We start from the raw sequence: 24,650 nt of genomic DNA, 5'->3' as shown, positions 1-24,650 counted from the left end.
TTGCCTTCAGATGGCCCCCCTCCCCCCATCCCAACTAAGCAGTCTATATCAAGAAGTATATAAACAGCTAAATATATACATACAAGGGAGAATTGAATGCTAGGATTATTATAGCAAAAATGTTAAACACTTATCTAACAACAACATTTTTTTTTAAATAATTTTATAAAGAAAGGACGTACAGTTATCCCACGACACCCTACGACTTCCTACGTACGTCGCACTATCCCACGACTTCGTACGTACGTCTCAGGTCATTTAATAAACAACTTGAAGAGCGAAAATCAAACCTTCATGCCTGGACCCAACAATACTACTATTACTGCTAACAGCTCACCGCAGCACCAAGCCGCCTGAGGCCCCAACCACGGATGACCTGCTTTCAGTTTAGCCCTAGATGGTTGGCCGAAAAGGACAATTTTTGGAAGTATGTGATCGTTCATTCGCAGAACGTGCCCTATTGGAAACTATTCATGTCATGGTAGTTTGGGTTATATACGAAAACTTCGAGAAATGTGATTTTACTAACAAACTAAATGCCGAATCTATCACTCGAGTCTACCCTTTTACCTTTTAAAGGACGGATATACCAAAAGGTCAAGCAGGAAATTAACCTAGGTCAAGAAATATTTGGGCCCACGAAACCAATTTTTCATACTATATAACAGGCACTTCAAACTCGTTCATTTTCAAGGGCTACATTACATATAAAAAAAAATTCGTTATAACAAACTGTACATGAAGATTGACTTGTGCTAATAGTAACCAAAGCCTTAAAAATGGAACTTTGACAACAATACATACATAGGTATAAGCATCATGGTGACTCTAAAATTTCATGGTGACTCTAAAATTTTCAATTTATTAAATTAAAATCACTCAAAGGCTACTGGCTGGGGAAAACGTGCCTAATTATAGGGAAGGGAAACCCCGCTCCACACAGGGGAGTGATTTCGACCAAACTTCAAATTCAGCATATCATAAAAGTTTGCGACAGAGGTTTCAAACCCCTATCTACAAAAAAGTTCTGTGATTTCCAGGTCCAGCATATCCCTATTCACAAGGAAATCCAACGGAACACTGCTGTAGCTCTATATTATGTGCTGCCCTTTTTGTACTTTTGGGCATGGGTAGCAATGATGTGTCCTCTCATTTTCTTGTTTTCTCTATTCTTTTTTTTTCATTGTTTATGAAGAAACCCTCTACAGAACTTGTAAATATACACTTTCGATATAAACGGTGTTGCCACATAATTTCAAATTATGAAACAAAAAGTTGCTGATTCAACAGAGCAACAAAATAAATCACCGAAAATTGTTCAATACAGTTGTCCAAAATTCAAGACTTTAAAAAAGAAAAATTTCAAAATACGATACCTGTAGATTTTAAAAATGTATAACCTAAACGCAAAGTAGCATGGTTTTTAGTTATCAACATCTTTTAAAAAATACCACTATAATAGCCAGTTGGAGGAACTTTTAGAAATTAGTAATGTTGACATGTGTCGAATGTAAAACAATAATTGTAAAGAATTAAATAAATTACAAAACTCACAGCTCAAAAAATTTATACAACTCACAAGAAAAAGACTGGAATTTCCGCTGAGAATAAATTAATTACACTTGATATTTTTCAGAACTTCTGAGTACAATAAAACACTGCTGAAATCTTCATAACTGCCAATTTGTCCTGCATTAAACTGGAACTTGGATAACGAAACGAATTCTATAAATGCATCGGTTACGGATATCGATGCTAAAAAAAAAACAGGGGGGGGGGGGGGAATGTTACCTCTTCATCTTTTTTCTTCCAATCTTCAAATCCATTCTCACCAACTGGCTGAAGATTTTGTTGTTTTTTTGCAGGTTTTGACTTTTTTCCACCAAAGGCCAAGGCAACTAGCTAAAAGAAAGTAATTTATATTAATTAGCTAACTAGCAACTAGCTAAAAGACAACATCCCCTGTAAGGCTCTGTTGAAGAAAGGGAGCAGCACAAAAAAAAACCAACATAGATTAGACAGACAAGAAGCCAAAAGGCTGTCCTTTTTTCATATTACAATTTGCACCTCATAACTGACTCGGGTGGGGCATGGGTAAACAGTAGGTAAGGCAAGTTGCACCTCATAACTGACTCAGGTGGGGCATGGGTAAACAGTAGGTAAGGCAACTTGCACCTCATAACTGACTCAGGTGGGGCATGGGTAAACAGTAGGTAAGGCAAGCTGCACCTCAAAACTGACTCACGTGGGGCATGGGTAAACAGTAGGTAAGGCAAGGGCATCGGCCATGGTAAACAATATATACAGTTGAAAGTTCAAAGAAACCTGACTTAGGGACAGACTAAAAGGAAATTGGATGTCATTTGCATTAACAAAGTGATAAGGAAATTGGTTACCGATAAAAAAAAAAGAGTAAATCTGAGGGTATTAGGAAGATCATTGACAAAACTAGAGAAAAGAGAAAGGTGCATTCTTCAAATCCATTTTCCCCCGCTGGCAGAGGTTCTGTTTATTTTTTCATAGGTCTTGACTATTTTCCACCCAAGACAAAGCTAACAGACAAAGACTAAAGTGTCACTTGTTATTTGGTTTGAAACGGAGGTCAATGGCATGACTCTGTCAGCTCAGCCTGAGTCGACCCCGTCTGAATGGGTACCTGGAGATATTTAGGGAAGGTAAACAGGAAGGGTCTGCAAAAGCACAGGAAGACTAACCCCTCCCCCTGCATTTCCTGGCTGAAGAGTCATGAAACAGAGATCAACACCGTCAGTAGGGACTGCAAATTCCGATGCCGTACTCTTTACCCTTTTTTACTAAGAGCACTCCATATGAAAGCTGTCTATATAAACCAGATATACAATACAACCAGAACTACTGTTTTGTCATAATTTAAATGCAAGTATTATACAGTTTCTTCATTTGACACATCTTGTAAAGGTCTTCTTGTTTTCATTGACAAGAAGATAGGTCAGCAACAAAAATAGAGTAAATCCTAGTGCCTTGAAATATGCACATGAATGCTTAAGAAACAAGCCAAACCGGTTTCTTTCAATAGAGAATTGGATTGTAAACCGTGGTTTGTCATTGCGTTTACAATATTGAAAATTTTGTTTTTTGGGGTTTAGGAGGGAAAAAGGTACCTAGGTTAGGTTAGGCTACGTATTTAATATATACTATGCTTTAACTAGCCAAATTTTGCACAGGGATATTGATTTATATTTACACTGGAATGTTTAATATTCTAGGGTAAATAAAATCATTATCTCATTTAATACAACCCTCCTTGGAGGGTTAGGAGGTTGCATGGAAGTAACTTAAGTATCTTAAGTTTCTTAAGCATTCATGTGCATATTTCAAGGCACTAGGATTTACTCTATTTTTGTTGCTGACCTATCTTCTTGTCATATAAAGTGATTCTAGATTAGATAACAGTTTAGTTACTTAATAGCTTGTTTCCAAAATAGGATTTTTTGCTTTGTCACGAATTTTTTAGAGCGGTTTCAGAGAAGAAAAAAAGTTACTTCCACACAATTGTCCACTAAGGCTGAACGGTATGAAAACCGAAAATTAGCTATACAGAAGAGATTTTACTGTGCAAAAATAGGGCGGTTATCTTTTGATGAATACAAACGGGTTTAGAAGGCGGACCTTCTAACAAAAATATAGAACCCGCAGGATGATCAAAATTTGTTCGAACTTTTTGTGAAAACCAAGATTTCTGGATATATTAAACATAGTGCTTAAATATGGATTTTGGTCAACAATACATTAAAATCAGACATAATGGCAACCGTTTATGTCTATTAGACCTAATGGCAGAGGGATTTCTGGTAACCAAAGGGACAAACCTGCGATACATGCGAAAAAACTGAAAATCATTCTATGACAGCGTTTAGAGCAAAATAGTTAATGTTAAATTGTAATTAAGGGTCAGAAATTGTCATTTTATCAAGATAAAAGAATTAGTGACTATGCTCTGTGAAGTCACTGTGTGCTCATAACATTTTTAGTGAATTTTTGTAGGGAATAAGTTTGGCTTTCTTTCCTTTTCCTTCTTCTTCTTTTGTTTTCTTTTCGCGTACGGCAATGCAGTACCGATGTATTAAAAGCGGGGGGGGGGGTAAATTCACTCATTCAATAATACTCTTTTAAACATGTTTACTAGCTGAGACTTCGACCATACATAAAAAACTTAACCTTTTTTGCATGCTGACCAATGGTCTGCGTAGCGCTGGTACCGATCTTCTAATTTTCTGCCTTCGGCTGGGAGTGCAGTGCGTGGTTGGGGGCAAATCATCCGACGCTTCCCGTGTTTTCCCCCCAGATTTCTTCAGGTACCCATTTAGAGCTGGTTGACTCTTGGCTGAGCTTAAAGAGTCACACCCCTGACCCTCGCTCCAAACTAAATAACCAGTGACAACAGGACTTGAACCCCCGTCCTCAAAGATAAAAAATTTCAAGCCCCGCGCGCTAACCACTCGGCTAGGACTGTTCAAACATATATGCAAGAATATTTTTCAAGTAACTAACTAGCAAAATATTGTGTAAAAAGAGAAGAAATACGACTAAATAAGCTTCAGGAAGGGCACCCAAAAATACAATATGACCCAAAAGATTGTATCTTAGCTGAAATGGCTTTTTCTAATATTCAAACACATTTTTAAAAACTACGAGGGGGCACCCCCCCCCTTCTCAAAAGTTCCTGCCTTTGCATCTGGATTATGCCTCTGTAAAAGACAAAAAAAAATACATAGAAACTTGTCAATTTAATTGGGCTTTACTTTTTGTAGCAAAGATTAATGCAAAATAGACACAAGTGGATTCTTTTGAGTTTTTGTAAAAAAAAAATCAGATTTGCTTTCTGTTTGTAAATTTTTCTTGGAAATTTGATGAAAAATTTTCAAACGGAACAAGTTGTATGAAATCAGCAGCAATATGGAGCTCCAAAATATTTGGTTAAAATGCAACATACATTTCCGAGAATTATACATGAAATCAAAAAATTAAAGTAAAAACAATCAATTAAACAAAAGACTAGCATACGCTTAGTATTTGCTTTACATTACTCTAGAATTTTTTCAAGGTTTTTCAAGTTTTTTTTCAGCTTTTCCAGGCTCAGTGCAAGGGTCTACTTCGTCTAAACTATCGGCAAAATATCTTAGCAGCTAGGTGAGAAAATTCAAATAAAATATAAATTCCTGCCAAAAGCTCGCAAGACTATCGTATTGGCATTTTGACAGACAAATTCAGGCGTTATAAACTAGACATGTTAGGAGTCTCAGAAGCTCATCTCTCAGACTAATAAAAACGGGATGGGCGGGGAGGCAGTTGCCCCCCCCCCCCCTCCCCACAATGATCTGGAAAAATTGTAATTAATTGAATAAACTTAAAATGATAGTAGATCCACACCGGCCGCCGAGAATTTGCCGGAACGACTACAAAAGGTGACAACTACACTTTTTGTAACAAGTGTGTTTAAACGCTGTCGAAACGATGATTTTCTATTGCAGGATTAAGCTTCTTCTCTTCTTCTATTTCACAGCAGGGCTTTTCAGTTGATACTATTTAGCCCTTTTCCTTTTGCTTCACTCTGTGGGCTACAGAGCTACTGGCTTGGTTGTCTCTTATTTATTAGATTTTCTCAGATATCTTTCAGTAGATCTTTCGACTCAAGGAGTTCAAATATAAGATGATACATATCGATTTCTGTGCTCTGTGTGCAGGTATAGTCGGCTAGACTCTTGGTTGATAGTGAGATTTTGTGGTGTTTGAAGCACAGTTTACAATGCAAGGTATGCTGTGCAGACGTCAGCATATTACATTCAAATAGGCAGTGGTCAATTGTTTCATTATTCATATTACAATACCCACAAAAAGGGGACAAGAGAAATGGACCACTTTAATTTGGAAACTTGTACAAGAATGCAAGAAAGTTTAGTTTATTTGTACCAAATAAATTATATGATAACTTTTAGAAAAATCCTTGTTGGAAAAGGGGGAAAGGGTAGGAATATTTCTATTAAACATAATATCTGATCGTCTCCATCGGTAAATATCTGTAATGGGGATTGGTCTCCCACTTGGCAGGTCAATATTTATAGCATTTTTTGCTATTTCATCAATCTGATGATTACCACTTATGCCTGAGTCGCCAGGAATATACTGAAGATAAGCTCTTATGCCACTTGAAGCAAGATTATCTATATTACTAATACAATCATAAGTGTCAATATCTAACTTATACTGAGGAGCTGAAGACAGCAACTCAAGGCTTGATAAAGAGTCAGAATAAACTATAATATTATTTGAAATAGAAATCAAAGGTTTATTTTCCAAAAGGTGTTCTAATGCCATGATTATGGCATTTAACTCTGCAGATATTATAGATACATTATTATACAATTTCTCGCCCATTGCAATTTTCAGGAGAGGACGAAAGGCACTACTTGCTACCTTCTCATTCATTTTGGACCCATCAACAAAGATTTGGAAATGGTTTTTATAAGTAATTGTATTAAGTTCAGCGAATTTCTTCTGGACACAAGCAATGGGGGTTAAATCTTTAGTCCACTTTGAGAAATCAGTACTTATTATGGGGATTGACCAATTTCATGAAGGGGATTTGGGGAAAGTAGGTGCAATAGACTTTGGGGGTACAGGAAACTTCTTCTGAATGTTGGTATACTCATTTGCAACCCCTCTATACATGGCTGGATTTCTCAACAAATTTTGTAGGGTGTGTGAGCTATTTGATTCGAGTTTTGTAAGATGTTTTAAAGCTACGTCTCTCCCTTATTGTTGTTAATCCGCTCTCCATAGGCAGAAACTTAGTGCTTGTGGGTTTCCTAAGACCAAATATGAGACGTATTATATCATTTTGTATTGTTTAAATTTTTTGCATTTGGGTCTTTGCACATGCACCATAGACGATGAGCCCATAGTCAATATGGGGTCTTATGTGTGATTTATAAAACTGCAGTAAGGTTGTCTCCTTACATCCCCAGAGTATGGAAAGAAGTCTTTTTAGTATAATTGTTTTTCTATAGCATTTTTTTATTGTGTTTGAAATGTGGAGGTGGAAATTAAGTTTTTGGTCAAGCATGAGACCTAGGTAATTAATATGATTATCTTCTGGAATAGTTGTTTTATTTAGAGTTAGTTTTGCATTAACATAGTTTCGCTTTCGGTGAAATTGGATTATTTTTGACTTGGTAGGTGCAATGGGTAAATCTGAATGTTGACAAAATTTTTCAAATTGGAAAAGTGACTTTTGCAGCTTTGACTGTGCAATCTCAAAGGTGTTGCCAGATGACCATAGTACCAGATCATCAGCATATTGTAGATTCGTGTGGGGGAGGTTCATGTCCCAGAGATACATGGCAAAGAGGAGGTAGCTGGTAGCTGATCCCTGTGGAAGGTCTTTAGTTATTGTATTTAGGAGTGAAGAAGCTGAAACTATACAAACAATGAAATTTCTTGATTCTATGAAAGATTTTATAAAAGATACTAGCTTGGGGGGTAGTCCAAGGTTTGCAAGTTTAATTAAAAGGATCTGGTGGTTCACATTGTCCTATGCCCCTTCAAAATCTAGGAAAGCTGCAACTAGGACATTATTTTTTGAGAATGATTCATTTATTGCATTTGTTAACAATACGAAAGCATCTGTTGAGGAATGGTGTTTCCTGCAGCCAGTTTGAGTGTGAGGGATCATGTTATTTGTTTCAACAAACCAGAGGAGTCGGTAATATATCATTTTCTCCATTACTTTCCCCATCACAGGAGTAATCATTATGGGCCTATAAGACTCAGGGTTATTTTTGGGTTTATTTTTCTTTAGGATTGGTAGGAGGGACGAACATTTCCAGATAGTGGGGAACATAGATGAAGCCCAAGCATGATTATAACAATTTAGAAGTTCCTGTTTTTATGAAGAGGCGAGATTCTTTATCCATGTAGGGTGTATATTGTCATAGCTGCTGTTAGGCTTGTTCCTAATATGATGTATTGCATTATTCATTTCTTGGATGGAAAATAGGCTGGTTATATACTCGGATCCTGGGCGAGGTTGGTACCTTGGGTTCATAGGAATTGGGGGCATTTTGCTACAATTATTTGATGTTAGCTTATTAACAAAAAGAGTGGCAAATAGCTTAGCTTTTTCATTATCATTGTCATAATGGGTATTATTATGTATAAGCTCATACAGGAGTGGGTTGGGGGAAGTCTTTTTCCCACAGATGTGGCTTATGACTTTATGTCTAATTGGCCCATGTTTTTCTCTGGAGATTATTTGCAAAATTATTCCAGTAGTTATATTTAGCATTTATTATGGTCCTTTTTAGATTAGATTCTGCTTGTAATTTTTTTAAATATGTAGTAGGTGATGGTTTTTTTAAGAATGTTCTCCTATGCGGCCTTTTTAGTTCTTCGTTTATGTTGGCACTCATTCGTCCACCATGCTTTGGGAATATGTTTAGGGAAGGTTTTCCCGGGTGTTGTCCGGGGGATAGCATGATTAGCTGTATTTATTAGTAAAGATGCCAAAAGTTCAGCAAGTGTGTCAGCTGTTGCGTTTGAAATGCATGAATTTTGGGTGAAACTTGTAATTTCATCATTTAGCTTATTTCGGAACATAGGCCAATTTGCTTTAGTGTTGATATATTTGGAGGCATGCGATAGGGTTTCAGCAGGTTCGTTTAGGGAGCAAACTACGGCAAAGTGGTCAGTACATAGACTACCAATTTTATTTATATACATTTTATTCAAAATATTTAAAGGCACAATTTGTAGGTCAATTGTAGAAAAACTGACACTTTTGGGGTTGAAATATGTATTCAGGTTTGGAGGGGTAGCAACAGCTAATTCATCATTATTTGAAGTCATACGTTCAATGAACTTACCAGCTTTATTTGCTGATTTATTCCCCCACAAAAGGCTGTGGGCATTCAAGTCTCCACAAATAATGATATTTTTCAACATATTAGAATTATTTATATGGCTGAAGAAATCCATGGCATCTGTAGTTTGACCAGTAGGGTTATAAAAGCTTAATATATAAGTTTTGTATTATTCAGCCAAACAATGATACCAATTGCATCAACATCATTTTAAGACTCAGGAAAGTTGATGCAACTTAATTTTATTTTATTATTAATTAATAAAGTTACTCCACCTCCTTTTCTCTCTGATGATCTATCCTTTCTCAGGATAGTATATCCCAGAGACATAATTTGTTGATTTTGGGTTAAATGAGTTTCCTGGAGGCAAGCAATATTGATTGAATTATTATTCATAAAAGATATTAGTTCATTTAACTTATTTTCTGTGAGTGATCTTACGTTCCACTGGAGTATTGATATGTGTTGTGCTGTTGATTTATTTTTCATATGACTGTGTATCAATGTTCAGCTTTGTTAATAGTAAAGCAAGATCTTTTTTTGCTTGAATGAGCATATGATCAGGGATGTAGATTTTTGCCAATTCTGCAATGATTTTTGTTTTCTGTAGTTGATGTATATTCATGGCCTGAATCGCATTACAGTTTAGAATGAATAAGCATATATTTGGGGATTGCATGTTTAGTTGTGCATCCTGTTTGTCAGTTAAGGGATTAATTCCTGGTAGTGTTTCTGGTTTGTTTCTTCTTGGGAGAGGGTGCCAGGCCGACCTCATCTCACTAGACGAGGAGGCTTGTTGGCTTGGTGATTCATTCTGACAGAGATGTGAGCTAGGGGGCTTAAGGGATGATGTTTTGTAAGGGGTACTTGATGCTTTGGGAGTTTTTGACTTGGGAGTTTTATTTGATTTCATTATAGGATTTATTTGGTGTGGTTGGACAGTATTTGCTTCCATAGCTGTAAAAGGGAATAGAATGACCTTCTCTGTTGCTATTTGGAGTGTTAGTGCTCTTTTCTTATATGCAGGGCATTAAGATTTATTGGTAGATTCATGTGGGCCTTTACAATTGATACATGTAGGCTGAGTGTTGTTGCAAGTTGTCAACTCTTTAGGATGGGAGCCTTTACAATTACTACAGGCTTGGAAAATTTCACTGCATTTGTTTGTTGTGTGTCCCAGTTAGAGACACTTCTGACACTGGATAGGCTTTGGCTTGTATTCCTTGTGCGGTTTGATTTGCCTAAATAGGAATAACTTTTCTGGGATATTAATTTTTTCCTTAAGTGTAAATAAGAAAGATCTACTTGTTTTTAATCCATTTGAGTTGAGTTTACCTAGTTGAGTGACATCTTCTACAGGGATTGTGTTAACAGCCCTATCTGAGAGCCCTTCTTTTAACTCCTGAATTGGTATTTCTAGGGGAACATTATATACTACTATTTTTGTAGGGGATTGTTTTGGGTTCCATTTAGATGAATTAATTGGGGTGTTCAGAAGAGATTTTAGATTTAATATTATATCTGCTGATTTTTGATCTTGGACAGCTATTAGCAAGGATCCATCACGGTGAATGTTAAGAGAAAACATTGATTTTAACATTTTGAAAATTGCAACCCTTATTGTAGTAATTTTTGTTATTTCAAATGGGGTATTAGGAGAAATTTTGAGGTAAATTCCTAAGTTTTGGGAAGGGGTATCTTGGGCTGGGGGAGGGGAAATACTTTTGATTGGAGATATTTTTTCCTTTTTTTGGAGCTCCTACCTCTTGAAACCCATTATCATCAATTGTGATATTAGCTCCAACACTGATCATTGTCCTATTCTCAGAATTTGAGCTTTCGTGTGAGCTTTGTGATAGAGTGCTTGACCAGCCAAGATGGGGCAAAAATGGATCAATTTCTTTAGTATTTGGGGTGGGATCCGGGGGGACTTTTTTTAGGGGGAGTTCTTTGCATTGCCTATTGGAATAAGCTTTAAGCTAAACAGGAAAGGATAGTACTATGATACCAGACTGTCTGCACTCTACTATGGGGAAAACTTCACCATCCACAAAAGAAACACCACAATATGGCCCTGAGGAGGATTTTGAGCACGATTGGTTCGGTACAACTACTGATAAATCGAGAGAATAATTCACAAGAAATTTATTTATAAATTTCTTAAAGTGTTGCTGTTGCTGTTGAATGCAAATTGCTTTGATTAAGCGAGTATTGTAAGTTCAGTTTCTTCTTCTACTTCATAAAAACGCAACTAGAATCCCAAACTGGGTCCTTTTGGCTTCCAGGTGCACATTTTCACATTCATAGTACGCTAAAACATTACACATACACTGCAAATAATACATAATACAACAAAAATAATACATTTCATACCATAATAGATACCTTGATTGACTTGTGAGAAGTAGAAGTGATCAAGCTGCCTATTCCCAGCAATTTAAGGCCTATAGGCCGGCTGGTACCAATACGGCTCTTCTTGCTTGCTCTAGCTATTTTCTGCACAAGGCAACAATACACATAATCATCACATTATTTTTTTGTACTGTGCATACATATCTGCAGTTTTGAAATATCACAGGATATATGTTACAATATTATGTTACAGTATATTATAGGAATCTGTAATAAATATTTAGACTTAACCCGTATTTTTTCTTTTGCTTTAATGTCACCTACGGATATTAATGTTATTTATTAATTTGAATGCAATTTTTAATGAAAAAGCTAACATGAATATTCTTTTCTGCTTAAACAATCGCCCACTGATATTATTGTTATTTATTTAATTGAATGCAATATGCGAAAGGAAACAAAGAAAAATATATTTTAAAAAGTTACTCATCGGGGCATAAGCTCCTCATTAACAAACAGAAAATATAAAAGCAAAAATCTTTCTTTACTGTCTAAATTGTTAGCAAGTCCCAGGGGCGGATCCAGGATTTTTTTGGAGGGGGGGCAAAATAGGTTGATCCAATGCTTGCGTAGGAGCAAGTTTATTTAACGCAAACTTGCGTTAATTAAGTAGATTATACTACTTTAGACTATGTTAGGGGTGATGCACGCCCCCTCCCCCCTGGATCCGTCACTGGCAAGTCCTTTAGGTTAACCAAAACTAACAGTGGATCCATATGTTTTAACGTAAACAAAGAAACCTACATTGGTTTATAAAAGTTCTGATAAAACTTCAGTACTTGTGGGTAATTCTTAGTTCCAGGGGTGGCTCGTACTATAGGTTAATTGGTTCAAAGCACCCCCTAGCAAATAATTTGATAAGAAAATTGAATAACATTTCAATAAACTAGATACAGTAAGTAAGTGGTTCTAAATTTATTATATTGGTAAATTTATGGTTCTAAATTTAGTATGGCAATACACTTAATCAGAAAGAGTCAAAGTGCATTCAAAATCACAAGCAACTTAATGACATGATGCATGGGGCTGTTGCAATAGCTTTTGGTTCGACTACGAGATTGAGCCTCCTGTGCTAGACGCATAGTCTGGGGAAAGAAGAGGGAAGATAGGCACTGAAAACATTAGCGTCGAAGCTGGCAGAACAAGGCCGAAAACGTGCGAAATCCACCTTCACCAGCCCAAAAGCTAGTCAATACTAATCTACAGTTATCTGAAGCAACTCACTGCTGACAGCTTTACCAAACGCCAAGCACCAGCACTAGATTTTATGTTTGTTTGATGTGTGTATTGTTTATTATGTGGTGAATGTTTCTGAAATTCATTGAGTAGCATCTTTGCTAAATACTAACTTTTCTTTGTTACTGATAGAAGAAAAATGTGTTATTAAGACTTGCAGCAGGCCCACGCCACGTTTGATTTTTACCATTTGATACCTGAGACCCCTGGATGTACATCCCCTCTTGCCTGCCCCGATCCATCAAAATGCTGAAATTACGCCCATATACCCAGGTTGGTACGAAGTAGCTTAGGTAAACATCTTAGCTAAGGTAAATTTGCTATAGGGAAAAAAAAATAGCAATAGTAGGAGACTGCTACAAATTTAGAGGTACAATAATCTGGTAATAAACAATACAGAATTTGGTCATAAAAATGGTCCAAGAGTATACATGGTATTCACAAGAGGGCCAATCCTATTGATTATGTTAATTTAAACTGAAGACCGGCAGGATTAATACAGGACACTAGAGCAAACAAGAGTGCTGTTTTTGACGTTAAAAGTAAAGATCATCATCTAACCGTCTCTAGAGTTAATTCAAAGCTAGAATTAGGAAGAGTTACTACTTTCCAGGTAGTTAAGATATTGACAGACATCAGTATGAGAATTCAAAAAGAACTTTCCAAGAACAGTTAGATATGAAATTCGAGAGATTAGAATTTCACAATGTAGAAGATGGGTGGAATATTTTTGGGAGATAGTTGGCAAAGTAGCAGATATTGTCTTGGAAAGCAAAGTTGGGATCCCATCCATGAATATTAGTAAGAATACTTTAGGGTTGGGAGAAGAGAGAAGGAGTTTTCCATGAATTTTTTTGGTGACAGATCCAACAAGAATAAGAGGGAAGCATAGAAGACATTGAAGTTCAAATTAAGGAGATGCAAAAGGAACGTCGTGGACAAAATTGCCAAGGATCTTGAAAATGTAACCTGCCAGCATTATAGTAATTCATTATACTGGCATATGAAGAAATAGAGAGGAAGTAGTCTGCCTAGACTCGTCCCAATTAAATATTTATCTCTGTTTGTGGTAAAAAAAAAAAGTCTTAAAGGGATATTGAAAAACATCCTGAGAATGTTTTAAACCTTGACAACATTGTAAGAAGTCATTCAGAAAAAAAAACAACAGGGAGGTTTATTTTGGAGGGAGGAGTAACAGATGGTTCTAGAAGGAGTGAAAAATAATAAGGCTTCAGCAGCTAATAGCATGCTAGATGAGTTTTGAAGTATGCTTATGGTAAAGCAAGCTTTAATTGATAGAGTTATCTACTATGCATATTCTAAAAAAAAGTCTTCCTAAATCTTTACAATGTAGATTTTGAATCTTGGAAAATGTGTGCACAACTGGTAAATTGGCTACAAGAGGTTCTTTATCCTTGAAAAACAATTCCTGCACTTGTACTTCCTGTTTATCCCCAACCCTTCTCTGCACTTCCTGTCTGAAGGACCACAAAAGAGATCAGCATCACTGGTATGAACTGTCAAGTCTGAAGTTTTTCACCTTTCTTACCTTTTACTTCCTTGATATTTGCACTTAGGCCTGACTTAAGAAACGTGTCAGATGATTTTCTAAGGGGGGGGGGGGGTAGAAATTGCAAAAAAGCAGATTCTTGTGCCCAACTGTCTTGAATTTTTATAAAAGTGGTCATTTAGGCAAGCTTTTGAGAAGCAGGATCTCTCAGACCAGTCTTGGAGAAGAGAGATTCTACTTTAACCCCCTCCCTGGTCAACAGAAATGTTGTTAAACATTAATTTTCACCATTAATATAGTTAGAAAAGAAAATACAATTTAAAATGCTATACCTCAGCCTTTTCACGCTTTTTCTGTTCAGCAGTAGATTTCTTCTTGCTCCCTTGGTTTGTCTTGCTTGTTGTCTTCTTTGCTTGTCTATCATGATTAGCATTCTCCTCATCACTACTCTCCAGAGCAAGAGCAGAAAACCTACAAAGAAATTTTAAACTAATACTTAAAATTCTGTACTGCATGTGAAAAAAATCATAAGAATACACCACAAGCAGCAAGATTTCTACAGGAGGCTCAACACCACTTTATCTCGCTGGACATGCGATTTAAGGTAAATTTAAGGTGAGATCTAAGCTAAAACAAATGCATAAATTTCAGCTTGGCAAATGCGTTCCACACATTTTGCAGTCATTTTAACAAAACAAACGCCTAGTCTTGCTATTTTGTTTACCTGTACACTTGCCAATTGTGAAGAGGCAAAAAAAGAAACTAGCTACATATGGCATTATGAACCAACTACTGATGAGACATAAGCACAAAATACAATGGAAAAACAACCCTGCCAGACTTTGCATATAGCCTAGGGTTATACCTGACACAATTAAGAGAGGGGGGCTGGAAATAAAACTGAGATAGCAGCAATTTGGTATTTGTATTTTGGCAGGAGCAAAGAATGGAGAATCTAATGGTATACTTCTTCTTTTTTTCATCTTATCAGTTGGTAGTAGCCTACCCTTCTTCTCTTCCTATTTCTGCTTCAGTCCTATAATAAAACTTAACTGACCTGTTTATACCTGTCTTAACTTTGTAAACTTAATCTTGTTTAACATGTCTTAGCTATATTTTTACTTAATTTTGGTTTCAATCTGACTCTAGGTTTTAAACACAATTCTAATGATTTTTGAAGAGAAGCAATGTAATTGCAATAAAAGTAATTGATATATTTAAAAAGAACATAAAAAAATGTATTATATGGTGTGTTCACCATGATTCTAGCTTAAAAGTCTAGAACAGTCAAAATTTACCAGAAAATGTATTCAAATTTTCAGGAATGAACCAAGGAGTGAACCAAGGATTAATAGAGTTTAGAAGGGTGCAGACACAACAAGCATGAATTCTGACCTACCTTATACATACATAATGTATCTGAATTCTGAAAAAAATACTTTACCTTAATTTTCAGTTTCCTATTCATTTTTCATTTGCTCAGAACTTAATAAAAAAGCCAGTTATTTCAGTAAAATTTTAAGCCATATAAAGGATTTTTCCCTAAATTTAAGGTATCAATCATAACTTGAGTATAAATGAAACTTTCAGGAGTGAATCCAGGGGCTAAAATATAGCCTACCTGGGGAGGTAATGCTAAGTTACTATGTTTACCCTTTTCTTGTTTCTAGAGATTAGAAGAGTGCATACATGACAGGTCTAATCCTAAAAAAAAAAAAAAAAAAAAAAAAAAAAAAAAAAAAAAAAAAACTTAATTTTCAGTTTTCCATTTTCTTAAAACTTAAAAAAACAACAACTGTTATTTCAGTAGAATCTTAAGCTATATCAAGGATTTTTCCCTAAATTTAAAGAATATATTAAAACAGTGATTTTGAATGAAGCTTTCAGGAATGAATTCAGGTAAAAATATACTTAGGATGGTATTACCAAGCTACTATGTCCCCTTTCCTTACTTCTAAACATTAGAAGATTGTATATATGACAGGTCTATACCTATCTGATTTATGACAAAATACATTTTACCTTATTTTTTAGTTTTCCATTCATTTTCCATTTTCTAAAAGTTTTAATAATAAAAATACTGTTATTACAATAGATCATATTATTTCAGAGGCTAATAACAACTTTCTTGTGTATTCTTTGAACAGAATATCTATTCACAGGGTTTCACTTTTGTAAAAAAACTTTTTTTAAAGGTCATCAGCCCTCTGGGCCCTCAGCAGCAGCCTTCTGGAAGGAGGGGAGAGCAGAGGTAGGTGCTTAAAATATCTTTCTGGGAGATCATTAATGCTCTGGATGCATTCCTGAGTTTTATTCATCTAAAGTAACTACTTTACAAGATAGAAAACATCTCATAAACTAGAATTTTACCAAAAGTAGTACCACCAAATTCTTCATCTTATGCTCTTTCTTAATAATAGGGTAAAGGCATAGATGATTCGACAATGCAATTTTGGAACCACTGTCAAAATTTTCCTTCAAAACAGGATAACTCTTCTTAGTCATGACTTGGAACACCATCTCTTGAAGCCATTGTTGGACATTTCACATATCTGATACACCCAGATAAGAAAAGAATATTCAATTCAGTTAGTTTCCTGTTTTCAACACAAAATGAACCCCCAACAGTTTTTCAGCTATGTAATGTTCAAACTGTCATTACTTGGTTATTTTTTTTGCAAAAAAAGTTGGGGTCAGCACAAATACATCAAGATATATCTGAACTTCTCTAAAATGTAGCAATGCTGACTATTTCTTGATAAAATTAAGTTAAAATGGCAGCTAATATTATATTGACAAAACCATATTCCAAGTGTTGAAAATTCTTCTCTGATGAAGTGGAATACCAGATCAACTAAAAATGTTCCTTCAGCCAAATTCAAATGTAGATATTGGCTTCTATTATGAGATTCATTTCTTTTGAGAATATCTTGTAGTAACCTTGCCAAAATTATTGAGACAGCAACCAGCCCTGTCAAAATATAGGTGATTGTCAAAACTTCACTTAACATTTAAAACAGATGAGAAACAAATGGTGTCAAAATTCAAGGGTCCTCTGACAAAAACATAGTTGTCAAATTTACAGGTACTTTCTAAACAACGAGAGATTTTGATGATTATTATTTGTAATAATGTTTCACATGAAAAAAACATTTAAAAAAAGGTTTGGTACTTATTTAGAATCTGATAAACACATGAGAAGTGAAGTTTTATTAATGCTAGTGAAGTAAAACAAAATAAAATGAAAATATAATAGTTCAGAAACAAATTTGGGCTATATATTTTCACATTAGGGGGGTGGGGGAAAAACATAGCATATATTAAATATATAACCTAACCTAGGTACCTTTTTTTGCCCCTTTAACCCCAAAAACTAAAGTTTAAATATCTTTCACAGAGTGAGCAATACCACACTAGGCAGCAGAAACCTGTTTTTCATTAGGATCTTTGACATTCTATATGTGGTTCTTCTTGTATGTTTATTGGATTCTAAATAGCCTAAGTACCAAAGTTTTCTTTTAATTGTAGTTTTACTGATTTGATGCTAGATGCTGGATTTTTCCATCATCTGAGAAACTGCTGCCTGGCCTCATGCTATATTCATATTTTTAAGCATTTGACTTGGTTGATCCCAACACCCTAATTCATTTATCACTGAATAAAGTTGAAGTAAACCCTCTTTTAGTAAATTTTATATGTGTTTTCTTTCAAATAAATCCCAAGCTGTAAAATACAAAATATTCTCTCTGAACCCTCCCTAGTTAGCATGGAATTCCTCAAGGAACCCTGCTAGGACCACTTTTATATGGAGTATTGATTTGGTAAGATTCCCTCAAAGATGTTAATATGTGAATGACCTGTTGATCCTTGAAGTATGTCATAGAACTATCAAAAATGACCCCATCAAAATCCTACCCATGTTTTGGATAAAGCTAAGAATTTACACATGAAGGTAAATTCCCATAAGTCAAATATAATGACAATAAATTTCTTAAAATCTACTCCTGTTATGTTAGACCCTATCCCACCCAAAATGATAATGAAACATGTTAAAATCCTTGGTCCCACAAACTTCTAATAATCTTAATTAGGACATACATATTTCAAGAATTCTGGACTCTCCAAACAAGGATGGTCAAAACTAATAATTTTTAAGGAGGATTAAACTAGTAGATTTACTTTGAAATGGCCAAATGTTGACAAACACTTTAACTGTGAACAACAAGAAATATTTGCTGGACCATTAAAGCTGAGAGAAAGTGGGTCATTCAGAGCCCCCCCCAGTGTAGCATTTACCCTAGAATATTCACTCCCTAGATATTTCCCTCCCCAATTAAGATTTTCCCCACAGAAATCCACCCCAATCCCCCCCCCAAAAAAATAGCTGTATACTTCACAATAAAAAATGCTATACATAAACAATGTGCAAATTTCATAACTTATAGGCCTCTCCCCACAGACTGTGGGGGTCATTTTACACCTAAAGACACAATTATTTATCTTTCAACTATACTGAACAAAATGACATCTCAAGACTTTGATCAAATCATTTTGGGGAAAAAGATTTACATGGGAGGGGCCCAGATACCCTCTAATCTTTTTGGTCACTTAAAAAGGGAATTTATAACTTTTAATTTCTGTTCCAATGAGCCCTCCTCTGATATTCTAGGACCACTGGGCTGTTGCAATCACCAAATAAATAAACATGCCTATGTGATCTTTCTTCTGGCAAAAAAAGAATATACAAAACTCCATATTTTTGCAGATAGGAGCTTGAGGGTTCTCTGGTATGCTGAATCTGATAATGTGATTTCCATTAAGATTCTGTGACTTTTAAGGGGTGTTTCCCTGTTTTTTTCAAAAATAAGGCGCATTTTCTCAGGCTTATAGCCTTTGATGGGTAAAACTAAGCTTAATGAAACTTATATATTTGAAATTAGCATAAAAATCTGATTCTTTTGATATATCTATTGGTATCAAAATTCTCTTTTTAAGAGTTTTGGTTACTATTGAGGCAGGTCACTCCTTACTTACAGTTTGTTATGACCAACTGTTTGATTTTTTCAACAATTCAATTGTAATCACTTAAATAAACAGGTTTTCACCAGGTCAAGAATATATAACTTAGTGCTAGCCTAGGCCAGCATCTAGGACCATCAGGGAGGAGGGCTGCATTGTCAGAGGCAACCATGATATTCTGAAAGAGCATAAAATAAAGATTGAAATGATTCCATTTTTATTTCATTAACATGTTTCTTTAGAAGTGGCCAGTCACTAAATGTTTACCTAAGTTTCACTTTTAGAATACTGTAGCCTACAAAGCTTTTTTATTTTTTTTGGAGAGCATTTAGGTCATGGATGGAAAAGGGGAGATTTTGAAGATTTTTTGGCACCTCTCCACTCTCCCCTCAATTTTGGAAAACCCCTTTTTTGGCAGGAAATGCTATAAAATTCTGAAAACAACTTTTATAAATCTTACAATACTTACTTAAATGGTAAAAAGTTGGTAAAACCACTGTATTTACCAACCAAGATTTAGATTTTGGTATATATCCTGTCACTATTTTAATGCTGATTATTTAACCAAATAGAAAGTTGTGGTGTCATCTGTAAAATCATGGCAGGAGTCAGTAAAACTGCCATGTTTACCAATCAATTTCAAAATTTCTGTAGATGACATGTCAGTATTGTTGCAGTCTTTATCAAACTGAACAAAAATTTTAGCAGCATCAGAAAAATTGCAGTGCAAAGTGCCATGATTTTACTGTTTTTTTTTTTCTACCAAGTGACCTCCCCCCCATTCATGATGGCCCTGATAGCATCCCAATTGAGTTTATACTCTCTGGAGGACCACTCAGCATCCAGCCTTCATTTGACAACATCAACAAAATCAGCAGTAACTGTTTCTTCAGACAGTTTGGTCTAACTGTTGACAATTTGTGATGAAAAGAATTAAGTGCAGACTCTAGACATGATAGACTGCTTGACAAGTTTGAGGTGATGACCTCTAGTTCTTGAGTTGGGACCAACAGCAGGGAATAATGCTGGGAAAGTATTAGCCTTCATTAACTATGGCTTCCACTCTATTTCTCCTGTAAACAAGTGTAGGGAGATTCAGCTTTGATAGTCTTGCAGGGTAGGAAAGCTCCCACATGCCAGATATAATTTTGGGAGCACATCTTCAAGAACTGTTATGTATTTTTCAAAAGACAGGGAGGCAAGAGACATTCTAACTTCAAGCTTAGGATGCACAAGTCCCTTATATAGAAGACTGATAACTTTAGGTGAACAAGTGGAAAGAGTATGCTTAATCAGTCCCATAGTTGAACTAGCACCAACAGCAGACCTTTTAGCATGAGTGTTGAATTTTATTTCTTTGTCAATAGTGACACCAAGATTTTGCTCATTATTTACAGAGGAGAATGGGGCAGTAAAGTTCTACAAAATCATATTATTGAGTTAGAAATAAAGTGAATACACCATTTGATGCCTTTTTTTATGCTGATAATGAATATAATAATCATTTCTATCGGAAGGGAGTTTCAGCCCCCCCTATATATACCTAACCTAAACCTTATTTGGACTATATAGGGGGGGGGCTGAAATTCAATTCCAATAGAAATGATTATTATATTCTTAATCAGCATAAAAAAAGGCATCAAATGGTGTATTCACTTTTGTCCTAACTCAATAATATGATTTCATAGAACTTTACCAATGGGGCAACCTAAGAAAAAATAAGAGTGACAAGGATTCAGTTTGCAAAAGTGAATGATATGACACTTGCCAACAATGAATTCAAGAAGCCAAGCCTCAGCCCATTGACCAAGCAGTCAAAGATTAATTTGTAGAAGGGCAGGATCTTCCATATTAGATTGCTATACTTATATAATACCTCATGGCATAATGATCTGGGCCTCAACTATGAAGTTTGAGTTCAAGTCTTTTATTTAAACATCTTTTGGAAAAAGTATCAAAGCAAGTAGGAGATGGGCAGACTACTTTCTTCAGAAGTAAAGCACTCTCCCAATCATCAACCAAAACAACAAGTGTGTTGTTTCAAGTTAAAAAGTTATCTTGAAAACCAGAGAGAGCTAGAAAAAAAGAGTGAAGAAGAACAATGGAATCTTGCAGGAAAATAAAAGCAAATGCTTGCTGGACCTTTTCTAGCAAGCAAAGAATAGAGGCTCTTAAAAAGTCATTAGCCTACAATGAAAAAAGTTTTAATCAATTCAAAAAGAACTTAAGACTTTTCAAATTAATGTTGAGTGAAAAGTGAATAAGTTATCACTCCTGGATTTCTTTTAGTTGAGCATTTTTTTGCACATATTTTTTAAACCATTTTTTTTTCTTTTTGGTTACTAAGGCTGAAAGATTATTCTTTACTATGTTGCAGCTAGCCTACCATTGCAATAATGACATAAGGATTGGGTTTGCAAAGGTTTGCCATCAATGGCTGCTTTGGGGAAGCCATTAGTCCATTAAGAGTGAGCTGAGAAAAAGGTGTGGCAGATTAAGTGACTCCAGGGGCACCATCAAATCTCTTTGTCCATCATTGTCAAGAAGACATGAACACTGTAGCCTTGAAATCATTCAGTAGTCTTCTTCAGGAAGTCTGTAAAGTGAAGTGCTTTTAGAAATAAAATACAATTACTAAAATAAAATAAAATTTTAGTATATAAAATAAAATTTTACTAGGAAATAAAATAAAATTACAACTGCCAATGTATAAGTATTTTTCAAAGTAGTTTTCAGGATTTTATAACGTTTTTGATAGGCTATTTTTATTGAAAAAACAAAGAAAATAAACTCCCATCCTGGGGAATTAAAATTTAACCCCTACATTCTTATAATTGGCAGTTGTAAAATACATAGGCCTAGCCTACTTCAGAAGTCCTTCCCAATACACAGTTTAAGTTCTGGAAACATTTATATCCCTCAGTTAGGTTACTTTTCAATGCAGAAGAAAGTCCATCATCTAGAATTTTACCAAAAAAAGTTTGAAATTTATTTTTATACCTTGACAAACTAGCCTTGGACATTTTATTATTTAATTCGGCAAAAGTGACCAATATCTGAATTCTGAAAAGGGTTTGTTCTAGTTCAAATATTTTGGATTGTATGTGAATAATATGAATATAAAAACTGTGAGAAAGCAACACGGATACAAAATTTAAGGCAAATAGAAATTCTTAGAAAGTCTTTTATTGTGAACTTTAATAGTAGTGCAATAAAATGCGGTTCATATTTACGTACTTTCACTTAAGACACCGTACCAATAATGCCAACTTTTCGCTCAACGTGTGTCCCCCTGAGCATCAAAAAATCTGTCCATTTTTAGCTAAAATGTGTCCATCTTGAAATCCTAAAAACTCGAGATTATATTTTTTACCAGTTGTGTGATTGACCAAGAGACACTTTGTAAATCTCTGTCGCATCGTCCAATTAACATCAAATATAATGAAAATGAAAAAAAATCCACATAAAACATTCGTACAAAATGACTTAGTGTAAAAGCATGAATCTATATAAACATGTAAATCCCTTACTGTGAACACAATCCTCTGGCAAAGCAAGGATTCTAAAAAAATATAATTTATGTCATAAATTTACAAAATGTCTCCGTTTTATGTCGCAAATTTTTAAATGTGTCAGTTTTTTGTCCTTTTATGTCATTTGGCTCCAAAACATAAGACTATGTCATTTTTACACAAAATTTTCTTCTGCCTTTGCAAAAACCTTAACGTCAGTCTTGAGACGTAATGGGTTTACCATTACTGATTCACATAAAATTTTCTGCTGCCTTTACAAAAACCTTAACGTCAGTAATATGAACCTGATATTAAAATACCGCCCGAACATTCGGCCAATTTAGGCCATTTTACACCGCCCCAACTAAAAAAAGTAGCATTTTACGTCAAATAATCAAAATGTTATACTAATTGAAAGTCAAATAAATGGCAAAATAAAATAAATTATAATTAAATGAAAATTAAATAATTAGTAATATGTTTAAAAATATACGAAACATCGAAAAGCTTCAACAATCGAAGAAGCTTTTTTGAAGACGGCGTAATTCATCAATTGGTAACTTGTGTATTATTTTTTAGAAAATAGCCACAGCATAGCTTTAGAGATTGTCCGATTGAATCCATTAGCGAAATTAAAATACAAAATCGCACACAACATTCAACTTCGATGTTTGAATACTAATATGTTTCTTCCTCTGCTATTATCATGCAAAAGATAAAGAGACGGTATTAAAAACACCATTTCCAAAAAAAATTATGGATCAGGGTTGAGAATCAGTAGAAACCGTGCTTTTCTCTTCTTTTTCATTCTATTGTATTTTTCGAAGTTTTACAAGAAGCGATTATGATTTTAAAAATGGTGTGATTGAAGATTTCAATATAGGTTAACTTACGGTTGCATTTTGACAGTTTATTGAATGATATGTCAATTTCCGAAAATGCAGCATGAAATTTTAAAGTTTGAGCGTGTCCAGCTTTGCGTCTATTCTTATACTTAGTTAGCTGTTGGTTTTTCTTTTTTTTAGCCTGTATAAATTGGTTTGCGAAAAATCAAGTCAAAACGTAAGATTTCGTGCTGCTGTTTTTAAGAAAAGAAATTATTCGATGAAGTTATGACCTATTGATTTTTCCGATAAAAACTACCGAAGAGTATTTGAAAACCTTCAGTTGTATTGTTTTTCAGATTGTTATCGCTGCTTGAAAAGCACCAAAAAGATAGAAAATATAAAAAGAAAGAACCATGCTTTTAAGCAAAGTAACAAATTGGAGGATGAAATTTCAGTTTTCGTGGCCTCACTTATGATTTTGATTATTCCTAATCTTGTTTACGTCATCTTTTGAACTAGACACACATTCTTTGAACTAATTTGAACTATTTTTCTCCTTTGCATGCACGTTCTGGGGGTTATTTCTTTGGTATAACGGAACCTTTAAAATTTACGCGGAATACTTCTTCTGGCAAAAAAATCGAGTTAGTTTATGTGAACTAGTTTTTTAGTAATATGTTGCATAAACTGCGACTAATATTGTTTTTAAGTGTCAAGTTTACTTTTTACTTGCAACCAAAAAACTCTGTCTGGCTTTTTAATTGTTACTCAACAAAAAAGAATACCCATGCAGAAGGGCTTGCAAACATTTACTTCGTTTTTTCAAACGAAGCGGTATTTTAACTGAAAAATTCAGAAGTAAAAAGAAAAAAGTAGCGAAAATACGATACTACAACTACTAACACCTCACAGCAGTACCAAGCCACCTGAGGTCAACATTGGTACGCACGCTCCTCCTCATTCCCAATCTGTAATATCTTTAGAGGCCTTGATAATCTTGCAAATATTGTGAATTATAATAAGGTTCTCTACCTTGGATGTTGCGAATATGGATCTTTTGGCTGTTACAATAAGTCCAGGACGGGTGAATGCCTTCTCTGGTAAGCAAACAAAGCAGCCTGATAATGATAAGTCTATCATATATCCAGCATTTCTAACTTTTAAAACATATAACTATATTATTGCTATTTTTAAAATAAAAGCCCGTCAAACAAATACTCTTATTTTTTAGAATTCA

The 24,650-nt window shown here is 34.9% G+C and overlaps 1 protein-coding gene across 1 annotated transcript in view; it reads right to left on the bottom strand.

The window, feature by feature from the left end:
* The window catches only part of LOC148948207 (G kinase-anchoring protein 1-A-like), a 38,181-nt gene extending 15,982 nt beyond the window's left edge, over positions 1–22,199 (bottom strand). Inside the window, exons 1-3 of the mRNA XM_089093824.1 lie at positions 22,075–22,199; positions 14,388–14,526; positions 1,792–1,902 (exon numbers count right to left, since the gene is read on the bottom strand). Of these exons, the coding sequence (XP_088949950.1) occupies positions 1,792–1,902; positions 14,388–14,526; positions 22,075–22,097 (273 nt within the window). The 5' untranslated portion in view covers positions 22,098–22,199. The remainder of the gene's footprint in view (positions 1–1,791; positions 1,903–14,387; positions 14,527–22,074) is intronic.
* Between the last annotated feature and the right edge of the window lie 2,451 nt (positions 22,200–24,650).

This window comes from Artemia sp. Qi Xiang Cuo, chromosome 9 (genome assembly GCF_049724085.1).
Source record: "Artemia sp. Qi Xiang Cuo chromosome 9, ASM4972408v1, whole genome shotgun sequence".
Lineage (NCBI taxonomy): Eukaryota > Metazoa > Arthropoda > Branchiopoda > Anostraca > Artemiidae > Artemia > Artemia sp. Qi Xiang Cuo.
This window is presented reverse-complemented; position numbering and strand designations above follow the sequence as displayed.